Here is a 24,911-nt window from a genome sequence, read left to right on the forward strand (position 1 = left end):
CACTCCAAATCCCCTCCCGCACCCCAATCTCCTGTCCCAAGATGGAAACCCCTCCTGCACCCTAACTTTCTCCCAGAGCCTGCCCTCCAACCTCCTGCCCCATACCTAAGGCCCCTCCTGCACCCAAACAACCTCCCGCAGCCTGCACTCCCTCCCATGCCCCAACCCCTGTTCCAGCCCTGAGCCCCCTTCTGCACCCAAACTCATTCCTGGAGCCTGCACAACCCTCTGCCCCAGCCCCAAGCTCCCTCCCACACTCAAACTCCCTCCTGGAGCCCGTACCCCACACGCCCTCCTGTGTCCAGCCCCACTGCTCCAGCCCTGAGTCCCCTCCTGCACCCCAAACCTCTCACAAGAGCCACCTCCCACATCCCACCCCCTGCCCTATCCTGGAGCTCCCTCCCACACCCTACTCCCCTCATTTCTGGCCCCACCCGAGTTCACACCCCAGCAGGAGCACTCACCCCCTCCCACACTCCAACCCCTGCCCAGAGCCCCCTCCAGCACCCTGAACCCCTCATTTCTGGCCCCACCCTGGAGCCCAACCCCCCCAACCAGAGCCCTCATCCCATCCTACACCCCAAGCCCCTGCCCCAGTCCAGTGAAAGAGAGTGAGGGCGGGGGAGAAAGAGCGATGAGGAGCAGGGGCAGATCCTCAGAGAAGGGGCAGGGCCTCAGGAAAGGAGCAGGGCAGGGCAGGGCAGGGCAAGAGTGTTTGGTTTTATGCGATTAGAGTGACACACACACACACCAGTCAGAGGGCAGATTTTTATCCTGAAACAGATTTTTATCTGAAGCAGGAAGATATTTATGATGAAATAGAAACAGCTGCAATTGATTTGTTTAGATTTTTTTACAGTATGGAGGCGGGGGGGGGGGGGGAATGACCAAGATCCAGCTTGCTCTAGGTGCCGGATCTACGGTATTTCGCAGCCTCACGCACTATCATACACATAAGGCCTGGACTGCTTTGGACGCAGTAGGTACACGTGGTCCCTGTTCCTGCCAGGAGCCTTGGGGGTGTGACAAACCCTGAATGGCTCCAGATCTGGGTTGCAGCAGCGCTTGTGAGCTGGGAGGCTACGGGCTGCGAGCGGGCGGGTAGTTGCACTAGGAACAGCGAGGCTTGTTCCCTAGGTGGTGGATGCTGCAGCTGGGGCAGGAGGTGAGAGCCAAAGACGGCCAGGCGGGATCCGGGTACCTCCGGCTCTTGCCTTGTCCCGGAGAACAGAGTTTGGGGTGGGTCACCCCATTGCATCCCCCTTTTTGCCTACACTTCCGTCCCTGCGTCCGCAGAGCCCGGCGTGGCGCCTGCAGCCGGACTTTGCCCAAGGCTACCGCCAGCAGCAACCACGCTCCACGAGTCCCGCGCCCTCAGGCTTGAGCTGCAATCGCGCATGCGCCGACCGCAGTTTAAGTTTGGAGCGCCGCGCCTCGGTCACCTGATAGCAACAGCGGCGGCCGGGGAGAGTCCATAGCAGCGGCGGCCCTGCCGGACTCGGAGCCATGACGAGAACTTCCGCTTCCTCTGCCGCCGGTGCAGGGCCGGGCCGCGCCTAGGCCGCGCCCGGGCCGGGCAGGGAGGGGGCGCGATGAGGCAGGCGCTGCGCTGGCTCCTGGCCGGGCTGCTGCTGGGAGCGCTGCGCGAGGAGGCTGCCGCGGCGAACAGCGACCCGCCGGCTCGCTCGACGCTCCCGCAGGGCAGCACCCCCGGGGAGGCGACGCGGAGCAGCAATGGCAGCAGCAGCCCTGCCGCGTCCCCCGCTCCCGAGCGGGACCAGCCCATGACCCAGCGCGCCCTGGCTGTGCTCGTGGTGGCCAGCGCCGCCCTCATCGTCTACTTCGTGATCCGGACCGTGCGGTGAGGGACCAGGCGGGCGGGGATAGAGGCCCTGTCGGGTTGTGCCGGGCGCTGGGGGCCGCTGCTTCCCCTGCAGGGTCCCACGTCCGGGCCTGGGTGCAGCGGGGCTGGCCGTGTGGTGCGAGGGTTTCTCGCTGCACACGCCGGGGGATTTGCTAATGAGCGCTCAGGTGAGGTGGTACGGAGCCAAACCCTGCGTGCCCAGCGCAGCCTGTCCCGGGGGCATCCCGTGGGGCACGACACGGACACCTCGCGCTGTGCATCCTCTGCAGGAGAAACTGCACTGGTATTAGCCTTGCACCCTCCTGTGCCCGTCACCTTCGGTTCCGTAGCTGTTTTACCTTCTTACTGATGGCAGGTACTTTGGGCAGCGCTTTCTAGGGAGGAGCAGCCCTTTGTCATCTGCCTTGGACTGAATGTCACAGGTCAAGTACTGTTCTAAAATGTTGACCGCATAGTTATAGATGCCTAAACATAAATACAATGTCTCACATTGATCCACAAGCACCAGTATCACATTTTATACCCATTCAGAGTCTTGCTGTAAGACTCCTCATTGTTTTGACCACATTACCCCCTCTCCTTGCCCCTCTGCCTGTCTACTCAAGCACATGTCTACTTGTCTTCACTTTTAAAGTCCTTGTGCAGAAACATTCATTTAAAAGTCCTCTGTCGCTTATTCTTGGCTACCTTTTGAGACTTGAGGCTGGTCTACACTACCGTTTAAGTCAATGTAACTTACGTCACTCAGGTACGAAAAAGACAAGTTACAGTGACCTAAGCAGTGTCCGCTCCAGCACTATATCAGCAGGAGACTCTCTCTTGCTGATATAGCTTCCGCCTCTCAGGGAGGTGGAGTATTTGTGCCTAGGAGAGAGCACTCTCTTGTTGGCATATCCCATTGGTGTAGCGTGTCTGGTGAAGACACACTATGCCAATGGGAGAGCACTCTCCCCTCTATACAAATACTACAGTGGCACAGCTGAGTTGGTGCAATTACGCCGATGGAGCACTATAGTGTAGACTTGCCCTTGTATGTTGTCAAATCAATAATGCTGCTCCTCATTACTCACTTGTCATTATTTTTCAAATTCTTTTTACATTAAATTGAAGATGATCTGTATCATAAAACCAGAAAGGGTAGTTAACTGTTGGAACAATTTACCAAAGGGTTGTATTAGATTCTCTATCATTGGCAGTTTTTAAACCAAGATTGGATATTTTTTTTTTTCTGAAAGATATGCTGTAGCTCAAGTAAGAATTATTTTATAGAAGTTCTAAAGCCTGTGTTTGGCAGGAGATAATCACAGTGGTCCCTTCTAAACTTAGAATCTATGAATCTAAACCAGAAAAATGACCAAGTTTAGTGCTGGAGCATCACCTTTTTGCTATATTTTGTGAGTTCAATGTATTTATTTAAAATAGAGTTACCAGTTTTCTTTCAAGATACCATATGTCCATATGAGAGACAGAGATACATAAATACAATCTGATATGTTTAATAGATTCTGAAGCTGGAAATGGCCATTGCGATCATCTAGTCTTACATACAGGCATAGAACTTCCCCCAAATTGTTCCTAGAGTGTATCTTTTAGACAAACATCCACTCTTGATTTTAAAATTGCCAGTGATGAAGAATCCACCACAACCTCTTGGGAAATTGTTCCAGTGGTTAATTATTTTCACAGTTAAAAATGTAAGCCTTGTTTCCTATCTGAATTTGTCTAGCTTCAGTGTCTAGCCATTAGATCATGTTGTATCTTTCTCTGCTAGACTGAAGAACCAATATTTCAATTTAATGCCTTTAGTTTGTCTTGAGTCACCAGAGAGTGAATCTTGTATAGATGATCCAATGCAGAGCTGCACTGTGTGTTTGCCAATCTTTAACTTGCAAGTCTTTTTAAGATTCAACATGTATACCCCAAGTTAATTCACTATTGAGATAAATTGATCATTGTTCATTAAAAGATGTAGGCTTCAAAGTTAATATGCATTATATAACGTCTTCTAAAAACACTCGGGTACATTAAGATGAGTGACCTAATTGCTTAAGTCAGTGGTCCCTAACCTTTTTCGGGCGCCAGATGACGAGGCATGGAGGACCATGGCGGCAGATGAGCATCCGCCAAAATTCCACCAACAAATTGTGTCACAGCTGAAATGCCTCCCATTTTCAGTGGTATTTTGGTGGCGATGCCTCTGGGTGACGCTGCTTGTTGGCAGCATTTCGGCAGATGCTCGTCCACCAGCCAGTAAGCGGGCGCACTTAAGCGTCCCAGCGGGTGCCACGCTGCCCGCAGGCACTGCATTGGGAACCCTTGGCTTAAGTAGTCCTAAAACTTTCTTTCAGCTGTAGTCTAGCACAACTGTCATTTTGCATCTTGGATTGTTTTCTGTGACATTAGTTTTCCGTATCTAGCCTTTTGGATAGCTTAGAATCTGTGCTGATTTTCCTTTCATTAATAAAATAGCAAGCATATATACTTGCATATGGGGAAAATATGCACTTATTACTTGTTGGAAAGCTTGGAGCTACATGGAGAATGAAAGCACTATATAGTGTGAAATTTTTAAATCCAGTTACTTTTATATGTTTGCAGAAATTTTGCAGGGGTGCTTATTGTTTTGTTTTGGGGGAGAGGCATATTTTCATGCACCAAGTACCGTCAAGCTTCAGATGTGATTCTTAAAGGGGACCTGTCAATTTTAAATTGATTCCACTCTGAAAATTTCTTACTTACTTTTGTTACAACTAATTCTTGTTGTTGGGGTATTTAGTTCAATGGATTAGGTATACCACTTGTTTTGAAAGGTATGTTTGGGTGAGTATTAATCACTGTAGCAGTGGAGATATGTCTGCAAGTTTTGCATCTGTTGTTCTGGCAGCGTCTGGTGCTGCTTTGAGTTTGTGTTTGTCTTGGACTGTGGGAAACTTGCTTCTGTTAATGAATTTGCTGAAGTTGGGGGGTGTTTGAGGCCAGAAGAGGGAGTTTGGGAAAGATTCTTTCAGGATGTAGTCTCTGTCAGGCACAGATTCTAATTGTTTAATGATACCCTGTATGATTTCCAGCATAGCGTGGTAGGTGACAGCTAGGGGTGTGTGATTGCAGAGGGTTTTTTTTTTTCTGTAATGAAGCAGGTTCTTTTGATACAGGTACCAATACAGCTTTGCCCTGCAGCACATTTAGTGAAGACACTCTATGCCGACAGGAGAGAGAGCTCTCCCATCAGCTTAAAAAAAACACCTCTGCAAACAGCGTAAATGATGTCGGCGGGAGACGATCTCACATGAATGCATATGTCAGTTTAATTTATGTTGCTCAGAGGGGTGAAATATTCACACTCTAAGTGACATAAATTTTGCCAGCAGAAGCTGTAGTGTAGACATAGCCTAAAATTCATGGACTCAAAGACACTGGATTTATGGCTTAGTTAGAACAATCTATAACTCAGGGTATGTCTACACTACGGGATTATTCCGATTTTACAGAAACCATTTTTTTAAAACAGATTGTATAAAGTTGATTGCACGTGGCCACACTAAGCACATTAATTTGGCGGTGTGCATCCATGTACCGAGGCTAGTGTCGATTTCCGGAGCGTTGCACTGTGGGTAGCTATCCCATAGTTCCCGCAGTCTCCCTCGCCCATTGGAATTCTGGGTTGAGATCCCAGTGGCTGATGGGGCAAAAAACATTGTCGTGGGTGGTTCTGGGCACAGCCTCACCTCTCCCTCCCTGCAGGTAGCAGACAACTGTTTCGTGCCTTTTTCCCTGGGTGAACTGTGCAGACGCCATAGCACGGCAAGCATGGACTCTTCTCAGCTCTAGACAGCAATCATGGACGTTGTAAACACCTCGTGCATTCTTGTGCAATCAGTGCTGAACCAGGACCTGCAAAACCAGTCGAGGAGGAGGCAGGTACAGCAGCGCGGCAACGAGAGTGATGAGAACATGGACACAGAATTCTCTCAAACCGCAGGCCCCTGCGCTTTGGAGATCATGCTGGTAATGGGGCAGATTCTAGCCATGGAACGCCAATTTTGGGCCTGGGAAACAAGCACAGACTGATGGGACTGCATAGTGTTGCAGGTTTGGGACGATTCCCAATGGCTGTGAAACTTTCGCATGCGTAAGGGCACTTTCGTGGAACTTTCTGACTTGCTTTCCCCTGCCCTGAAATGCAGAATACCAAGATAAGAGCAGCCCTCACAGTTGAGAAGTGAGTGGCGATAGCCCTCTGGAAGCTTGCAATGCCAGACAGCTACCGGTCAGTCGGGAATCAATTTGGAGGGGGCAAATCTACTGTGGGGGCTGCTGTGATGCAAGTAGCCAAAGCAGTCATTAAGCTGCTGCTACGAAAGGCTGTGGCTCTGGGAAATGTGCAGGTCATAGTGGATGGCTTTGCTGCAGTGGGATTCCCTAACTGTGGGGGGCGATAGATGGAACCCATATCCCTATCTTGGCACCGGAGCACCAGGGCACACAGTACATAAACTGAAAGGGGTACTTTTCCATGGTGCTGCAAGCACTAGTGGATCACAAGGGGCGTTTCACCAACATCCACGTGGGATGGCCGGGAAGGGTTCATGACACTTGCGTCTTCAGGAACACGACTCTGTTTAAACGGCTGTAGCAAGGGGATTACTTCCCAGACCAGAAATTAACAGTTGGGGATGTTGAAATGCCTGTAGTTATCCTGGGGGACCCAGCCTACCCCTTGATGCCATGGCTCATGAAGCCATACACAGGCAGCCTAAACAGTAGTCAGGATTTGTTCAACTACAGGCTGAGCAAGTGCAAAACGGTGGTAGAATGTGTATTTGGCCATTTAAAGGCGCACTGGCGCACATTACTGACTCGCTCAGACTTCAGCCAAACCAATGTCCCCTTTGTTATTGCTGCTTGCTGTGTGCTCCACAATCTCTGTGAGAGTAAGGGGGAGACCTTTATGGCAGGGTGGGAGGCTGAGGCAAATCACCTGGCTGCTGATTACGTGCAGCCAGACACCAAGGCGATTAGAAGAGCACACCAGGAAGCAATGCGAATCAGAGAGGCTTTGAAAACCAGTTTCATCACAGGCCAGGGTACGGTGTGACTGTGTTTGTTTCTCCTTGATGAACCTCCCCCACCGCCCGTCCGCTGATGGATTCATTCCCTGTAAGCCTCCCACCCTACCCCTTCGATTACCACTTGCTTCCTGAGGAAATAAAATCACTCGTTTAAAAATCATGTATTCTTTATTAATTAATTTTAAAAAGAGGGCGAGAACTGACAAGGTAGCCTGGGTGGGGTTTGGGAGGAGGATAGGAGGGAAGGAAAAGGCCACTAAAAATTTTTTGCGATAATGATAGCCTTTTGGTTGTGCTGTCCACTGGGGTGGAATAGGGGTGCGCGGAGCCTCCCCCTACGCGTTCTTAGTCATCTGGTGAGTGAGGAGGCTAAGGAACATGGTGAAAGGGGAGGGTGGTTATACAGGGGCTGCAGCGGCACTCTGTGATCCTGCTGCCGTTCCTGAAGCTCCACCAGACACCGGAGCATGTCTGTTTGATCACGCAACAACCCCAGAGTTGCATCCCGACACCTCAGATCTTCCTGCTGCCACCTCTCATCTCGAGTGTCTCTCCTCTCCTCATGTTCATCCCTCCTGTCCTCACGGTCACTGGCATCTTTCCTGTACTTTGATACCACGTCCTTCCACTCATTCAGATGAACTCTTTCATTGCGGGTCACTTCCATGATTTCCGAGAACATTTCTTCTCGTGTCTTTTTTTTCCACCGCCTTATCTGAGATAGCCTTCGAGATGGAGGAGGGAGACTTGAAAAATTTGCAGCTGCATGTGGGAGGGAAAAAAGGGAGAGAAGTATTTAAAAAGATACATTTTACAGAACAATGGTTTTACTCTTTCATGGTGAACAACACTATTCACCTTACATAGCACATGTGATCTCACGAAAAGGTCGCACTTTGCATCTTAATATTGAGTGTCTGCGGCTTTGGTGTTAGAGATCACAGACACAGGTCTGGGCATCAGAATTCTGCTTGCATGCGTCCATGGTAAGCCATTGTCTTTCAGCTTCTGCAGCCTTCATATACCCAGCGCTCTCCTTTCCCAAATAGTGCTGCTTCTTTCCTGTTAACGTGCAGCACCAGAACCGCCCCCATCCGATTCCCTGGGATGATCGCTTTACCCCTCCTCCCACCGCGTGGCTGGTATCATGGAAGATCGCTGCTAGCCACCCTCGCCCTCACCACGTGGCTGGTAGCAGGGAAGATCCCAGCTAGCTAAACGCGAAAAAGCTCGGTGCCAATCCCGCCCCCCCCTCACCCTCCTTGGCTAAATGCAAGGAAGGATTTCTTTTAAGCCACAGGCAAACAGTCCAACCATCTCTGTCCCCTTAATTAAATTCCCATATTTCAACCAGGTTACCATGAACGATATCACTGTCCTGAGGATGACACAGCGAGAAAAAGAATGGATATTGCTTGAATGCCAGCAAACACCAGGACCATACACAGCTAGGCTTTGTCATGCAATGATACCAGATTACTTGTTACATGCATGGTGTGGTCAAGTGTCCTACCATGGAGATCGGAATAAGGCTGCCCTGCCCAGAAACCTTCTGCAAAGGCTTCTGGAGTACCTCCAGGAGCGCTTCATGGAGATGTCCCTGGAGGATTTCCGCTCCATCCCCAGACATGTTAACAGACTTTTCCAGTAACTGTACTGGCCGCGAATGTATCCCAAGTCCGCAGGGCAAATTAATCATTAAAAAACGCTTGCTTTTAAACCATGTTTTATATTTACAAAAGTACACCTACCAGAGGTCCCTTCCATGGCTTCGTTGTCTGGGATAGTGGCTTGGGAAGGCTGGGAGGGTACTTCTGTCAGGCTGAGAAAAAAGCTCCTGGCTGTTGGGGAGAACAGAGTGCTGTGTGCTCTCTGCAAGCTCGTCCTCCTCTTCCTCCTCCTCATCTTCCCTGTCTGCAGAATCCTCAGGCAAGGCTAAGATTACCCCCACCTCGGAATCCACGGACAGGGGTGGGGTAGTGGTAGCGGATCCCCCTAGAATTGCATGCAGCTCAGCTTAAAAGCGGCATGTTTGCAGCCCTGCCCCAGACCTTCTGTTTGCTTCCTTGGTTTTCTGGTAGGCTTGTCTGAGCTCCTTAACTTTAATACGGGACTGTACTGAGTCCCTGCTATAGCTTCTCTCCATCATGGCCTTGGAAACTTTTTCAAGTGTTTTTTCATTTCGTCTTTTGGAACGGAGTTCTGTTAGCGTGGAATCCTCTCCCTATATAGCGATCAGATCCAGTATCTCCCGTGCGGTCCATGCTGGAGCTCTTTTTCGATTCTCAGACTGCACAGTTACCTGTGCTGATGAGCTCTGCATGGTCACCTGTGCTGATCAGCTCACCACGCTGGGCAAACAGGAAATGAAATTCAAAAGTTTGCAGGACTTTTCCTGTCTACCTGGCCAGTGCGTCCGAGTTCAGATTGCTTTCCAGAGCGGTCACAATGGTGCACTGTGGGATAGCACCTGGAGGCCAATACCGTCGAATTGCGGTCACACTAACCCTAGTCCGACATGGCAATACCGATTTCAGCACTACTCTCCTCATCGGGGAGGAGTACAGAAATCAGTTTTAAGAGCCCTTTATATTGATATAAAGGGCTTTGTTATGTGGACGGGTGCAGCGTTAAATTGGTTTAACGCTGCTAAATTCGGAATAAACACATAGTGTAGACCAGGCCTCACTAACCCTCCTTTGCCCTAGAACTGCAGAGATGTTAAACTGCCCACTTCACCTTGTATGGTCTTTTATAGCATGTTAATTCCTTATGTTAAACAATCTGTTCCACCTTCTATTAGCTGTGATACTCTGAGTAGCTTTTCAGACCTGAAGAAGAGTTCTTTGTAAACCCCAAAGCTTGTTACTTTTATCAGCAGAATGTTGCATGTCTGAGTTAGTAACGGCTCAAGATTGTTGAAAAATAGGCTCAATTGGAATTATTTAATCAAAGATTATCAACCAGAGATTAGTACAGGACTACATGGAGTACAGAAAGAAAAGAGACATTACCACTCTGTTGTCAGATCTATGGTGGCTCTGTCTTTTTCCTTCACTGTATCTGGAAGGGTATGCAGTTTCGTTCCCCAACTAACTTCTCGTACCAGTGTCATATAGGGTTTTGCCAAAGAAATGTATGTTCTGATGTCATTTCTATACATTCTTGGTTTACCTGATTTATATGTGAAGTGATTAATTTATTTACAGCTGAGAGGACCAACAGTTCTTCAAGATAGTATCTCTCAGTGGATCCTTCTGATCCCATGATCATTTTTCTGTATTGATTCCCCAACAGAAAACATCTGCTGTAACAATCACCCCTTATTAGTTTCCCAGGTCTTTGTATATGCTTATGTAATGCTGTATTTTAACAACGGGGAGAGGGTTTCCTAGAATATCTGAAGTTTTATAGACATGAAGATGCAATGAATTATTAAATACAGCCTAATGCAGGGGTGGGCAAACTACTTCCCACGGGCCGGATCAAGTTCACCAGCCATTTTAATCTGGCCCTCAAGCTCCTGCTGGGGAGCAGGGTCTGGGGCTTGCCCCACTCCGGCACTGCAGGGGGGAGCAGGTTCGGGGGCTGCTCCATGCAACTCCCAGAAGCAGCAACATGGCCCCCCTCTGGCTCCTACACTGCCCCTGACCCAAGTGTTGCCCCTGCAGCTTCCATTGGCCTGGAACTTCAGCCAATGGGAGCTACAGGAGCGGTGCTTGTGGATGGGGTAGTGTGCAGAGCGGCCTGGCCCATGTCTCTGCATAGGAGCCGGAGAAGAGACATGCCGCTGTTTCTGGGAGATGCTTGAGGTAAGCGCTGCCTGGAGCCTTCACCCCTGAGCTTCTCCCTGTACCCCAAACCCCTACCTGAGCCTTGATCCCCCTCTCATCCTGCGAACTCGTTGGTCCCAGGCCGGAGCCACCTCCTGCACCCCAAACCCCCCATCCCTAGCCCAAGGCCAGAGCCCTTATCCCTCCTCTCCTGGACCTCACTCCCCTGCCTCAGCCTGGAGCCTCCTCCCACACCCTGAGTGCCTCATTTCTGGCCCCACCCTGGAGTCCTCACACCCTCCTGCACCCCAACCCCAATTCTGTGAGCATTCATGTCCCGTCATACAATTTCTATTCCCAGGTGTGACCCTCAGACCAAAAAAGGTGCCCACCCCTGGCCTAACGCATAAAATTCCTGAGTAGGGTTACTTGTCAGTCAGTGTTCTGGGCCTTATAGTTCAACTTATTCTTTGTTAATATATAAAGATTCTGAAGAATAGTTGATATATAAATGAATCAAATATACAGAAAGAAAGGACTAGAAGGATGAATATTTACTAATAGATACTAACAAGAAGTTGGTCCAATAAAAGGTTATATTTCTCTCACCTTGTCTCTAATATCCTTGTACCAACCAGCAAGTCATGTAGTTTAAATATATCCTTCTTCCATAAGAGAAGAAATGAAAGTGCAAAACTGGTTTTGGACAACCCAGAAGGGTCAGAATGCTGCCTTTAAACTACATACATACACTTCTGTTGGCCTTAGTGTAAAATCAGTCATTGAAGAAGGCAATATACAATTCTTCCAGCCCCTCCTTGATCTAAGATGGTCTTGACCTATCTGTATGGATTCTTATAATAGCTTCCTTCACCATAGCACCTTGAACAATGAACGTGGACAATTCATGCATTGTATCCAACTGAAACATAACTTCAAAAAGCAAATGCTTTACAAGTGGAAACAAAGTTAGATTACAGAATAGATGTTCACTGTCCTAATATGGGATAAAAGTTCCTTAATGTTATGTACTGCATGTTCTGTCACGTATGAATAAAACTGGCACGAGTGATAGTTTCATATTACAGCCTCACTTTTTAATGCTGAATTTAAGAAACCTTCTTTCTATCTTTAGTTATCCAAGACTCTACTTTTAGTATAAAGAGTCTCTTTTCTGAAGAATATCACTCTTTATCCCTGGATATTTAGAGGGATATTGTTAGATTGATATCTGGAAATTTGCCAAACTGTTATAGTGGTTAATATATCACTCAGAGCAAATTAAACAAATATAGCTTGACAGATTTTCAGGATCCAATATTACAAGCCCTTACTTATGAGAGTAACCTTATTGAGCTGAATAGGATTCTTTCATGTGAATAATGGAAATTTGTGGATTAGGCTCCAGTGCTGTAAACAGACACATGCTTAACACATTCTTAAGCATGTGCATAACTCGTCTGATTTCATTAATTAAGTATGTGTGTGTTTGCAGGACTGAGGCCTTATGTGCCATTTTGGAATGCAAGCTTGAGCATTTCCCCCTTGGATCCATTAAAGTCAGTGGAATTGAGAGCCCTTGGCATCTCATTCAATTGAGTGTGTAGTAAGTAGAGCTGCCCAAATAATTGTTGGGGTGAGGAGGGGGGATATGATGGTGGTGTTGGTTTTTTGTTTGTTTGGGGGTGGTGTTTTTATTTTGGTGTGTGGTGGGTTTGTTGGTTTGTTTTTGGTTTGCTGGTCAAATGAAAACAATCACCTTGCATTGAGCACAAATTATTTTTTGTATTGCTTTTTCTGTAAAACAAAAGCCTGGAAAACAATTAGGATTTGGTCAAATGACAAGTTTTGTTTTCCAGCACTTTTAACTTTTATTTTTTAATTAAGAGCAAAGCAAATTTTGGAAATGCCATTCACAAAACTGGTGTTGGTGCTGCTGCAATTATACCCTATAGCCTTGTGGTTAGAGGACTCACCTGGGATGTTGGAGGCTTGCATTCAAGTCCCCATTCTTCCTGATTCACAACAAAATTTTAAACATGGCTTTCCCACATTGCAGGTTAATGCAATAACCAGTAGACTCTGGGGTATTCTGAGGTGGAGCTCTCTATTGAAGCTATTCCATGTACTGTAAATATTCATACAGAATGACTCTGGATTAGCCTGGTGGTTAGAGTACTTATCCTGGAGGATAGAGGGTTGATCACCTCAGTTTCAGTCCTTGCTCCAATGGATATTTAATTATTTAACCAACCTGGCATAGCTTGAATTGGAGAGATTGTGACCCACCCCGACATACTCTGTAGTCCAGTTGTTAGGGTCATCACTTGCAATGTGGGAGACCCAAGTTCAGAATTTTGTTGTGACTCAAGAAGAATGGGGACTTGAACCCAAATCTCCTGTATCCCAGGTAAGTTCCCCAGCCACGGTACTATAAGGGTGGCAATGCCTCCCCCTTCTCTGATGGTTTTGTGAATAGCACCTAAGTTGCCTTGTGACTCTAGGCTGGAAAAGAAAATTGGTTGGAACTATTCAGTGAATTTGAGTCAAATTCATGAATACTTTTGGTCAACCTGAAACTTCATTTTTCACAGATAAACTATTAATCTTAAAAAATTCACTCCGCTCTAATAAATAAAATGACATCTTCCACCAGCTCTTGATATGTTTGGAGAGTTTTTCAATAAAACACTTCAGTTTGCAAGCATTTGATGAAGTTTAATAAAGGCTGCCTAGTCAAGGCTGCTTAACTCTTTCAAAGTACTGTCTGTGAGGTAATGAAAGATTATTTGATTTTTTTAGTCTCTTTTTCCCCTCTGTTGGAGACTCATTGAGAAAATGGACTTGATCTGCAAAAGACAGGAGTCCCTTTTTAATAATAAAATTTTCTTCCAAACAATAGCTGCCCAGAGTATACTCACCAGTACCCCTCTTGGCATTCTGATTAAAGCTAGTTTCGTGGTGATTGAAATTGCAACAGCAAATGTGCTCTTAAGTCCTATTAAAAAAAATGCACTGCTGTTAATCTTGGATAGTGTCTGTCCACGTGTATGTGTGGATTCTAGTTTGCTCTTCTCTAGTTCTAAGAGTTATTTTGGGTTTATTTTTCAGTCATTATTATTCACTGCTACAGTGAAGTTTTGTGTTTGGATCATAAACCACTATTTTCAGTAATTTGTAAGTGCAGTAAAAGATGGTACAGTAAAAATGTAACATTGTGAAGGATTTTCTTCTTACTTTTTTTAATTTGATTGTAAACTACCCGTAACTCATATTATTACTTTTTAAATCATTCCAGAAACATGGAATTCATGTAATACAAGTGAACCTGCTTATTATAGTAACCAGACTACTCTTTTTATTCCATCATCAGACCCATGGCTAACCTTGCTGCTTTTGAGGATGACGCTTTTGAGAATGTCTTTTAAAGATGAAGTCTCCTTTTTCTGAGAGCTGCTATAGCATCACTAGGAATTCTGGCAACAGTACATAGGTTCAAGTATCAGAGAGGTGGCTGTGTTAGTCTGGATCTGTAAAAGCAGCAAAGAATCCTGTGGCATCTTATAGACTAACAGACATTTTGGAGCATGAGCTTTCGTGGGTGAATACCCACTTCGTCGGATGCATGTAGTGGAAATTTCCAGGGGCAGGTATACGTATGGAAGCAAGCTAGAGATAACGAGGTTAGTTCAGTCAGGGAGGATGAGGCCCTGTTCCAGCAGTTGAGGTGTGAAAACCAAGGGAGGAGAAACTGCTTTTGTAGCTGGCAAGCCATTCACAGTCTTTGTTTAATCCTGAGCTGATGGTGTCAAATTTGCAGATGAACTGAAGCTCAGCAGTTTCTCTTTGAAGTCTGCAGCAAAAAAACTTCAGGACCAGACTTCAAAGAGAAACTGCTGAGCTTCAGTTCATCTGCAAATTTGACACCATCAGCTCAGGATTAAACAAAGACTGTGAATGGCTTGCCAGCTACAAAACCAGTTTCTCCTCCCTTGGTTTTCACACCTCAACTGCTGGAACAGGGCCTCATCCTCCCTGACTGAACTAACCTCGTTATCTCTAGCTTGCTTCTTGCTTGCATACGTATACCTGCCCCTGGAAATTTCCACTACATGCATCCGACGAAGTGGGTATTCACCCACGAAAGCTCATGCTCCAAAACATCTGTTAGTCTACAAGGTGCCACAGGATTCTTTGCTGTATGTGTACAGTGTTCTTCCACAGGGGTGGTTCTATGGTGCAGAGTCAGTTTTCAGTCAGTCGTTAACTCCCAACCATTTGAGAAGCATTTACATGAAAACTACTTGGATCCATTCCCTTCCACCAGAACAAGGTTCACTTGCACTAATCCTTCCTTTAATTTCTAAGGATCTGAGGTCTGCTTAGCCCTGTCTCCTGGCTTTAGCATCTTCTTCTAATACTGTAAAGGGGATAACAGATTTATAAATCCTGTCCAGAAGAGGAGCCACCTCAGTAGTCCAGAGTTGCATATACTAAAGTTTCTTGCTCTCTATTTAGAGGTACCTCTGATTCTCTTTCTTAGATAAACTTTTCCCTGCAGTGCTGTGGGGTTCTGGCATGATTTTAGGTAAAACTCTGGGACTCTGTGAAGCTTCTGGCCAATAACTGAAGAGGCAGACTTTACAATGTTATAACAGATAGCCACAGGAAAAGTGATCAACTTCCCCCAAATGTCCTTCCCCTAAATGTTGCTCTAAGCTAGAATCTTACGTTAAGAAAATAAAATAACAAAAAACCACAATCCTCCTCAATCCATTATCTGGTGGATGAGTTCTCCTCTGATGGGAATGAGGAAAAACAGAGCTCTCGGGTAATGGAATCTACTTCTCGTCCTCTGTATGACTCTGATTACTATTCATGATGTGTATGGGATTTGAGGTCTCTAGCAGCAAGGTTTCTGGCTAAACTAGACAGGTCTTTTGGCTCTTAACATGTTACCTAGGTGTAATAATTGTCAGGAACATACTTCTCTTATAGTGAGAGAGAACAGAGTGGACAAAGGACAAAGTTCATATTATTTGTGTGCTTTTGGGGGAGGCTAGGTGCGGTCTTAATTTTAAATTTCTTGACCTCCAGATTTTAGGCGTGTGGTTGGTTGGTTGATTGTAAAAGTATTTGGTACATGCACTTGAAAAATCAGGCACATTAATTGTACTCATCTAAGCTATTTAGTTAAACCTGTGATCAGAAGGTATCCAGTTCTGGAAAATTTACTAGTTGAAGTGAATTGTAAAGACCTGTTTAGCTTTTCCCAATCACAGCAAGGTATCCCTCTCCTTTTGCCAAAAGTTATGTGAAATATGATTCACACATTGATGTATAAAGTACTTTCACTCTCTTAAAACATTTTAACACACTGGCTTTAGTGATTTTATTTACTTTGACAGTGGAGCTTACATGTATTGATGAGTAGTAATAAATATCTAGCTGTTAGGAATGTTACTCATTTTTACTTTAGTGGAAAAATGGATAATCTGAATGAATCCAAGAGGTGAGAGATTCTGTGCTGCTCCTTTTCACTGCAGCATAGAACTTGCAGTACAGAGAGAATGGGATTTAGGCAGGGCCGCCTGCGGGGGGGGATGGGCAAGAGGGGCAATTTGCCCCGGGTCCCGCAGGGGCCCCCATGAGAGTTTTTCGGGGCCCCTGGAGTGGGGTCCTTCACTCGTTCTGGGGGGGCCGGAAAACTCTTGCTGGGCCCGGGCTCCTGGAGCTTCTTCCACTCCCGGTCTTTGCCGGCAGGGGGTCCTTGTGCTCCGGGGCGGAAGGACCCCCCACCGGCGAATTACCGCCAAAGCGGGACCCGCCGCCGAAGTGCAGCTGAGTCTTTGGCAATAATTCAGCAGTCGGGAGCCCTTCCGTTCCGGGACCCGCCATCAAAGTGCCCCGAACACCCCCGGTGGGGGCCCCCTGCCACAGAATTACCGCCGAAGACCCGGCTGCACTAAGGCGGCGGGTCCCGCTTCTGTGGCAATTCAGTGGCGGGGGGCCCCCACCGGAGGTGTGCGGGGCACTTCGGCAGCGGGTCCCGGAACAGAAGGGCCCCCTGCCACCAAATTACTGCTGAAGCAGGGGCCCCCCCGCCACCAAAGACCCCAGGCCCCCGGAATCCTCTGGGTGGCCCTGGATTTAGGGCTTGGCTAAACTTGCAGATGTAGAGCACTGGGAGTTAAACCAGCCTTCGGCGACCGCAGAAGGGAAAACACTGCCACGTGTTTACACTGTCAGCTGCAAGCACACTGATGTGGCCACATTAACAGCTCTTGCAATGCCACAAAGAGCAGTGCATTGTGATAGCTATCCCAGTGTGCAAGTGGCTGCAACATGCTTTTCAAATGGGGAGTGTGTGTGTGTGAGAGAAAGAGACAGGGAGTGTGTTGTGTGTACGTGGGGGGAGAGACAGTGTGTTTTGGGGGGCTGAGAGCATGTCAGCATGCTGTCTTGTAAGTTCAGACAGTAGCTGACCCCCCCCTACACTTACACACACACACACACACACACACACCACACTCACAACAGCAGCATTCCACACTAATGGTTTGCTTTGTCTTGGAGCAGATAAGCATGCCAGCCGTCAGAAACGGAGCTTTGAAAGGAGATATCCGCGTGCCTGCAGCCGATTTCAAAACAATGACAAGAGTGGCCACTTGACTTCAGGGGATTATGGGGTGTTTCTGAAGGCCAACCACAGCATGGTAATGCCACGTGTCATCCACACTGACACGTAGGTGCTTCAGGCAGGGTACAGCAAGCTTTATGCTTCTTGTAAAGGTGGATTACCAGAAGCGCTCCAAATGCAGAGTCCAGGCGCTCTATGTGCCTTGCCGGTGTGAACACCTCATGAGTTAGGGCTCCCGGGGCTGCTTTAATGTGCTCTAACTTGCAAGTGTAGCCAAGACCTAAGGGGGCCTCAAGCCACCTTTGTGCCCACCCAGTTCAGGGTTGCTATATGAGCAAAACAGCCCTGATGTAACTTGTACATTCTTGACAGGCTACCTAAGCTATGTCAACCTGTTTCCGGTTGCTCATGGTGCAGGCAGCAGTGCTGCTCAGTCACAGTGCTGCCGCCCTGCCACTAACATGCTGTCTTCAGTTTCTACCCCAAGTGAATTCTCTCCAGTTGGATCAGGATTTTTCAGAGCCAATTTATGCTCCTGCAGCCTCTTGACTTAGTGGACAAGGGTGAAAGAGGGTGTAAGACTCTTGGCCAAGCCATCTAATTATTTGAACAAGGTATGTCTCTGCTAACAAAACAGTACTAGGCTAATAGCCTAAACTCTTAATATGTGATACTGACATATTGCTCTTTCAGTAGCTATGTGTGGTGTTTTCTTAAAAAAAATTAAAAAAAAAAAACCTCACCACATACTCGTGTAACTATAGAAGTTGTTGTCACCCATGTGAAGTCTAATCCTTTCTTGTACTCTATGTTGACCTCAGTATCTTGGGATGCTGACTTCCATAGGCTGAATATACATTATGGCTCTTTTTAAAAAGACAAACAAGCTTTTCAGTTTTAAATTTGTCTTTACATTGGATGCTAATTTGTATTTGAAACGGGTAAATAGAAACTCCCAACTTACCTTCTGTATGCCATTCAATGTTAGGTACTTTTGTCATGTTTTCTCTTTTAGCTCCTTCCTAAACTTAATGGTCTCAGTATTTTCAGTGTCACCTATGTCAGTCTTTCCATATATCTAATCCTTTGTCACAAATATTTGGTCCCCTTCTACTTCTGTTATATCTGCTTTGAGGCAGGGTGATCAGACCTAATCATAGTATTAAAGACAAGGTCCATTTACTTTTATAATAGTAAAACATTTTTAGTATCATTTTTCTATCCCATTCTTTTATAATTTTATCCTCTTGCTTGCTTATTTGACCAGTGGTGCATATTGCGCTATCCACAGTAATGTCCAGAGGTAAAATCTTGGCTCCGTTAAATCAGTGAATGTTTTGTTGTGGACTTCAATGAAGCCAGGATTTTAGCCTGTTTTTTTCCTCCCCCCGAGTGATCACAGCTAACTTGCAACCCAACAATGTGCATGAGTACTTCATTTTTTTCCTTCCACTATGTATCACCTAGTGTTTAGTAAGACTGAATTTCATCTCCTAATAATGGACCATTCATCATTCAAGCGTCTTGCACACTCCTGGACAGGACAGAGACACCACTGCATGGAAGGGACTTTTGTCCGGAAGTGTGTGAGCTGCTTGCATGCACAGTGCAACCAAGGACAGCTGCCAGTGAGTTGGTTGGCAGGGCAGTACAGCCATACTGGAGGAGCTGCCCATGCAAGGCTCTGGCTCCTTTGAGTGGTGGCTCGACATGCTACTGCTTTTGCCACTAAGGTTCCCGGCAGAGTCCTGCAGCTCCACGAGTATCCGATTTATATCTGTGGGTATAAATTTTGTATCTACAGAGGGCTCTATCCATTAATAGTTAGTTTCCCTAATAGATTTTTAGGAGGAACTTTGTTGGAGGCATTTTAAAACCACAAATAAATTGTATCAACCACTTCTCCTTTATCCATTGTTTTATTGACCTTCTCAAAAAATTCCAGTAGACTAATTTGTAAGCCCTTCAGAAGAAGAACGGTTTGTGTGTGTCCTGGGGCTTATAGGTGCTACTGCAGTACAGATACTAATAATGGATTTGAGCGGCACAATTTTCTTTCTCTGTTTGATCACATGTTGATCCTGGTGTTCTGTAATGCTGTTTCTACCAATTTACTTGGCACTTTTTGAAAAGGGGGTCAATATGTAACAATGAGGACTAAATGCCTATCAAATAATAGTTTAAAAAAATAAGGAAGTCATAGGAGTTAAAAATAGAAGTCTCCAAAAATTGCATGTCTTTTGCAGTATTATTATTTATGAATCCAGCATCTCACAGAACAGTAGAGATGTGTACCATGCTCCAAAAAGCTGTTCCATTACTGTTCAAGGTCCCAATCCTGCAAAGACTTGTGAAGTTTCCCCCTGCATGTAGGTAAATGAGTGGTCCCCCCTAAGTTGAATGAGCCTATTCATGTGCATAAAATTAAGCACGTAAATTTTTGCAGGACCAGAGCCTAAATAGGTAATGTGAGAGAAGTCAAAATAGTTTGTGTTTTGATCCGTGATGATAGGCATAAGTCTTGTCAATTTCTTGACTTTATTTCAATATAACTGACTTAATTCGTTTTTCCCATGTGTGCTAGTGCCTCAAAATGTGTACTCCACCAGCCTTGCTGCCTGTTGTTGTTCCTCCTAAATACGGAAAGTCCTCCTTTAAAACAGAGATGTAGGGCTGAGTATGACAGACAAACAAAAAGAAAAAATAGCCAAGTAGCAGGTGTTGGTGTTCAGAGGTAGGATCCTGTTTCCTGGATATGGGACCTGTAGTCTTCATGTACAGTCTTATTGTCTTGCCATCCCTCAGCATGAACTTTGACTGAACAGTTTGTTTTATTACATGTTTAAAGTTTCAGTCTGAAATGTATGTTTATTTTTTATTACTGACCTTGGCACAAAAAGCGGGAATGTGCTAATAAAGTTTGCGGATGACACAAAGCTGAGGGTATTGCTAATGCAGAGAAGGACTGGGATATCATACAGGAAGATCCGGATGACCTTGTAAACTGGAGTAATAGTAATAGGATGAAATTTAATAGTGAAAAGTGCAAGGTCATGCACTTAGGGATTATAATAAGAATTTTAGATATACATTGGGGACACATCAGTTGGAAGCAACAGAGGAGGAGAAGGACCTTAGAGTATTGATTGATCACAGGATGACTATGAGCCGCCAATGTGATATGGCTGTTAAAAAAGCTAATGCAGTTTTAGGATGCATCAGGCGAGGTATTTCCAGCAAAGATAAGGAGGTGTTAGTACCGTTATATAAGGCACTGGTGAGACCTCATCTGGAATACTGTGTGCAGTTCTGGTCTCCCATGTTTAAGAAGGATGAATTCAAACTGGAACAAGTTCAGAGACGAGCTACTAGGATGATCCGAGGAATGGCAAACCTGCCTTATGAAAGGAGACTCAAAGAGCTTGGCTTGTTTAGCCTAGCTAAAAGAAGGTTGAGGGGGGATATGCTTGCTCTTTATGAATATATCAGAGGGATTAATATTAGGGAGGGAGAGGAATTATTTAAGCTTAGTACCAATGTAGACACAAGAACAAATGGGTATAAACTGGACACTAAGAAGTTTAGACTTGAAATTAGACGAAGGTTTCTAACCATTAGAGGAGTCAAGTTCTGGAACAGCCTTCCAAGGGGAGTAGTGGGGGCAAAAGACACATCTGGCTTTAAGACTAAGCTTGATAAGTTTATGGAAGGGATGGTATGATGGGATAACTTAATTTTGGCAATTGATCTTTGATTATCAGCAGATGAGTATGCCCAGTGGTCTGTAATGGGATGTTGGATGGGATGGGATCTGAGTAACTGCAGAGAATTCTTTCCTGAGTGCTGGCTGGTGAGTCTTGCCCACATGCTCAGGGTTTAGCTGATCGCCATATTTGGGGTCAGGAAGGAATTTTCCTCTGGGGCAGATTGGCAGAGGCCCTGGAGGTTTTTCACTTTCCTCTGCAGCGTGGGGCATGGGTCACTTGCTGGTGGATTCTCTGCAGCTTGAGGTCTTCAAACCACAATTTGAAGACTTCAATAACTCAGACATAGGTTAGGGGTTTGTTATAGAAGTGGGTGGGTAGGGTTCTGTGGCCTGCTTTGTGCAGGAGGTCAGACTAGATGATCATATTGGTCCCTTCTGACCCTAAAGTCTATGAGTTTACCCTAATATGCTAAACTCTTAGAAAAAGGGACTTGTAATGCAAACTGTGGAATAATCTGAATATGCAGGTGTGTAAATGATGCCATTGATATAAAGTATCTGATCATGAGTCCTTATTTCTATAAAGCAGTGTCTCCCAAATTTGGGATGCTGCTTGTGCGGGGAAAGGCTCTGGCGGGCTGGGCCAGTTTGTTTACCTGCCTCATCTGCAGGTTCGGCCGATTGTCGCTCCCACTGGCTGCAGTTCGCTGCTCCAGGCCAATGGGAGCCGCTGGAAGCAGCGGCCAGTACGTCCCTCGGCCCACGCCCCTTCCAGCAGCTCCCATTGGCCTGGAGCAGCGAACTGCGGCCAGTGGGAGCCACAATCGGCCAAACCTACGGATGAGGCAGGTAAACAAACTGGCCCGGCCTGCCAAGGGCTTTCCCTACACAAGCAGCATCCCAAATTTGAGAAACATTCCTATAAAGAATAGATTGCTATACTTTGCAGGTGTTCTGCTATGTGCTTTTGTCTGGCATTTAGCTTAGTAATAGTGATCGTTTGGCTCAGTAACAAATAGTTGCCTAATAAGAGTTGTAGAAGTCCAGATACACGCCCTGATCATGGGAGCCCTGGGCTCGTGGGACCCCCACAACGAGCTGGTACTGAGAGTGTGTGGAGTCAGGCGACGCTAAGCCCGGCTCGTGAGACAGCTCATGGTGTCTGGCACCATGAGCTTGTCCAGAGACAGCTATATGCAACACATCACCGGACACCATCAATACCACATTAAGTAATCAAGACCACTGACCAGGGAAGTAACCCACTTCCTTCCCTGAAGAGCCAAGAGATGCACCCCACCCATGTACTTATTCGCGACACTGATACTGACTTGAACTCTTTATACATTGCATAGGTGGCGTATTCGAGCCTACTTATCCACTGACGCTTTAAAAAACCCCGCATCCCAGTCTGGGTCTATACTGGTTATGTGATATGTAATCCCTCATAATTCAAGTCGGACCCCAGATGTACAGTACCTTCCCTCTTAACTTGTGTATATTTAATTATAAACATTAACTTTAATAAAAATTTTAAATCTTTACTACTAGTCTAGTTGCAGGTAATGAGTGAAAACACTACAGCATCCACAGTTCTGCTCATTTTGCATTTTTTTAAAAGATACGATTTCATTAGATCCTTTTTTTTTTTTTTTTTTTTTTGTCAGACACCTTGTCTCTGCATTGTGTATCTGTTCTTTGGTATAGAAGTGTATAGTATGTGATGTAAAGATTAACAGGATTTTCCACTTTGGCCATCGTTACCAGTTTAGATAGTTTTCAGAACCAGAGGTCCATACTTAATTGCTACATCTACACAACCACATAAGTTGACCTACACTATGCAACTTGTTGACGTACCGTAGGTTGAGTGACCACAGGGCCTAAATCGTTGGGGTCGATGGGAGAAAATCTCCCGTTGACTTACCTTACTCTTCTCATTGGAGGCAGAGTACAGGGGTCAGCTGGAGAGCGATCTGCAGTCGATTTGGCGGGTCTTTACTAGACCCACTAAGTCGACCGCCAGTGGATTGATCTTAGAGCATCAGTCCCTGCTGTAGCGTAGACCTGGGCTGAAATTACTACAAATCATGGATGGCATTTGCACATAGCTAGGTAGGTGCCTCAAAAAACGTGGATCTGCGACTACCTATCTTTGATCCACTGTTACAGTAATTATTCACAAAAATGTAGGTGCACAATTTTATACATACTTTTTGTGCCATTTTAGGCTTCCTGTTTTGAAAACTTGGCTCTCAGGGGAATGTTACTCTTTGATATTTTACTTTTACTCCATTGAGATAAAGAAAATATTTTAAATGATTAGCATATGTTAAATAACATGCAAATATGAAGAATTTAAATACAGATCTAAAATTTAAGGAACTAAAACTGTTCTCTTTAATACAATGCTTCTGAAGAAGTGAGGTTTTTTACCCACGAAAGCTTATGCCCAAATAAATCTGTTAGTCTTTAAGGTGCCACTGGACTCCTTGTTGCTCTTTAATACAGTAATCTCACAGTTATAACTTTCTATTTCAGCTATTTTAAAGATTAAAACTTTAAAAACATTATGTTTCAGCCTCAGAAAAAGAAACAAAAAGACCCGAAGGTATGGAGTTTTGGACACCAACATAGAAAATATGGAGTTGACGCCATTAGAACAAGATGATGATGATGATGATACAACATTGTTTGATGCTAATCATCCTCGAAGGTTAGTGTTTAGAAGGTTAATGTACTCTTACGGGAGTGGAGGAATGATGATGGTCAAGCAACTTCACTACATATTCAAAAGCGCAGCACGCATTGTCCGTACTAATTTTCAGATGAAGTAGTTAGGCCAGGAGCATCACACTTATTCGACAAATTACAATTTTACATGTGGTCAGTGGCTTTTACATGTGGTTACTTTATCTGGACTCTCAGTTTATATTCTGAAAGTCTGGTGGGCCACGTAAATGCAATAAATGTGAGCCTAAATTTAGGGACTCTTTAAAGTGGCTTAGTTTTCAGAAGTTGTGTACGTCCACAATCTTGGTTCAACGTGAGTTGGAGATGCTAAACAGAGAGACTTTAATCTACATATAGGAACCTGTTTCTAATTCAGACTTCACAGGGATAGATAGCAGGGGAAACTGGCACAATTATTAAAAATCTAACTTTATTGCTTTTGGGTGTATGTGCCACAATCTTCTTCCTCCCTTCTACATAGAAAAAATGTATGGTTCACAATTCTGTACCTAAATCTAGTGCTTGGGGTTATGTGAAGATTTTATTTTCTCTTTTGTAGCTAGAGATAGGGAAGGTAATTTAATAGGTTTTCCAGTAAATGCCAACGAGTTGGCATGATTAAATTTTTTTCAAGTGTACAAGGAGTCTAAGCTGCGCTTAGATACAAATATCCATTTTTGGCATCTGCGGCTGTAAAGTTACTTTGTACTCCTGTAAATGAGTCTTGTGTAAAGCAAGGAGTAATCTGAGATGCTTTCAAGTTCTGCTTCATGAAGAGATTAAATGTTATCTCACATGCTGAGAAGCAGAGTATCTGATCTAAAAGGAATGTGTAGCTGGTGCGGGACAGCTTAAAATACTAAGATCAACCTATAAAGATGAACTATGTGTAAGCTTAAAAATTTCTCTCTCACCAGCAGAAGTAGGTCCAGTAAAAAGATATTACCTCACCCATCTTGTCTTTCACATAGTGGTGAAGCAGATTGTTCTACAGCATTACGTTTGACAAACAATCTGTCACATGCAGGAATTACCTTTGGAAAACAAAAGTACAGATACACATCTATTTACTGTATATATTTTTCTTTGTTTTGGCATGACTAATTCTTTTCCTCTTAGAAATCTT

At 45.3% G+C, this 24,911-nt stretch overlaps 1 protein-coding gene across 3 annotated transcripts in view; it reads left to right on the forward strand.

The window, feature by feature from the left end:
* The first annotated feature begins 1,470 nt into the window (after window positions 1–1,470).
* FAM174A (family with sequence similarity 174 member A) overlaps window positions 1,471–24,911 on the forward strand; it is a 28,783-nt gene continuing 5,342 nt past the window's right edge. The window contains exons 1-2 of one of the 3 annotated variants that reach the window (XM_050946037.1): window positions 1,471–1,861; window positions 23,634–23,783. In XM_050946037.1, coding sequence (XP_050801994.1) covers window positions 1,593–1,861; window positions 23,634–23,783 — 419 coding nt within the window. In that variant the 5' untranslated portion in view covers window positions 1,471–1,592. The remainder of the gene's footprint in view (window positions 1,862–23,633; window positions 23,784–24,911) is intronic. The other 2 variants (XM_050946040.1, XM_050946039.1) reach the window with 2 other exon arrangements.

Source organism: Gopherus flavomarginatus, chromosome 3 (genome assembly GCF_025201925.1).
Source record: "Gopherus flavomarginatus isolate rGopFla2 chromosome 3, rGopFla2.mat.asm, whole genome shotgun sequence".
Classification (NCBI taxonomy): Eukaryota; Metazoa; Chordata; order Testudines; family Testudinidae; genus Gopherus; species Gopherus flavomarginatus.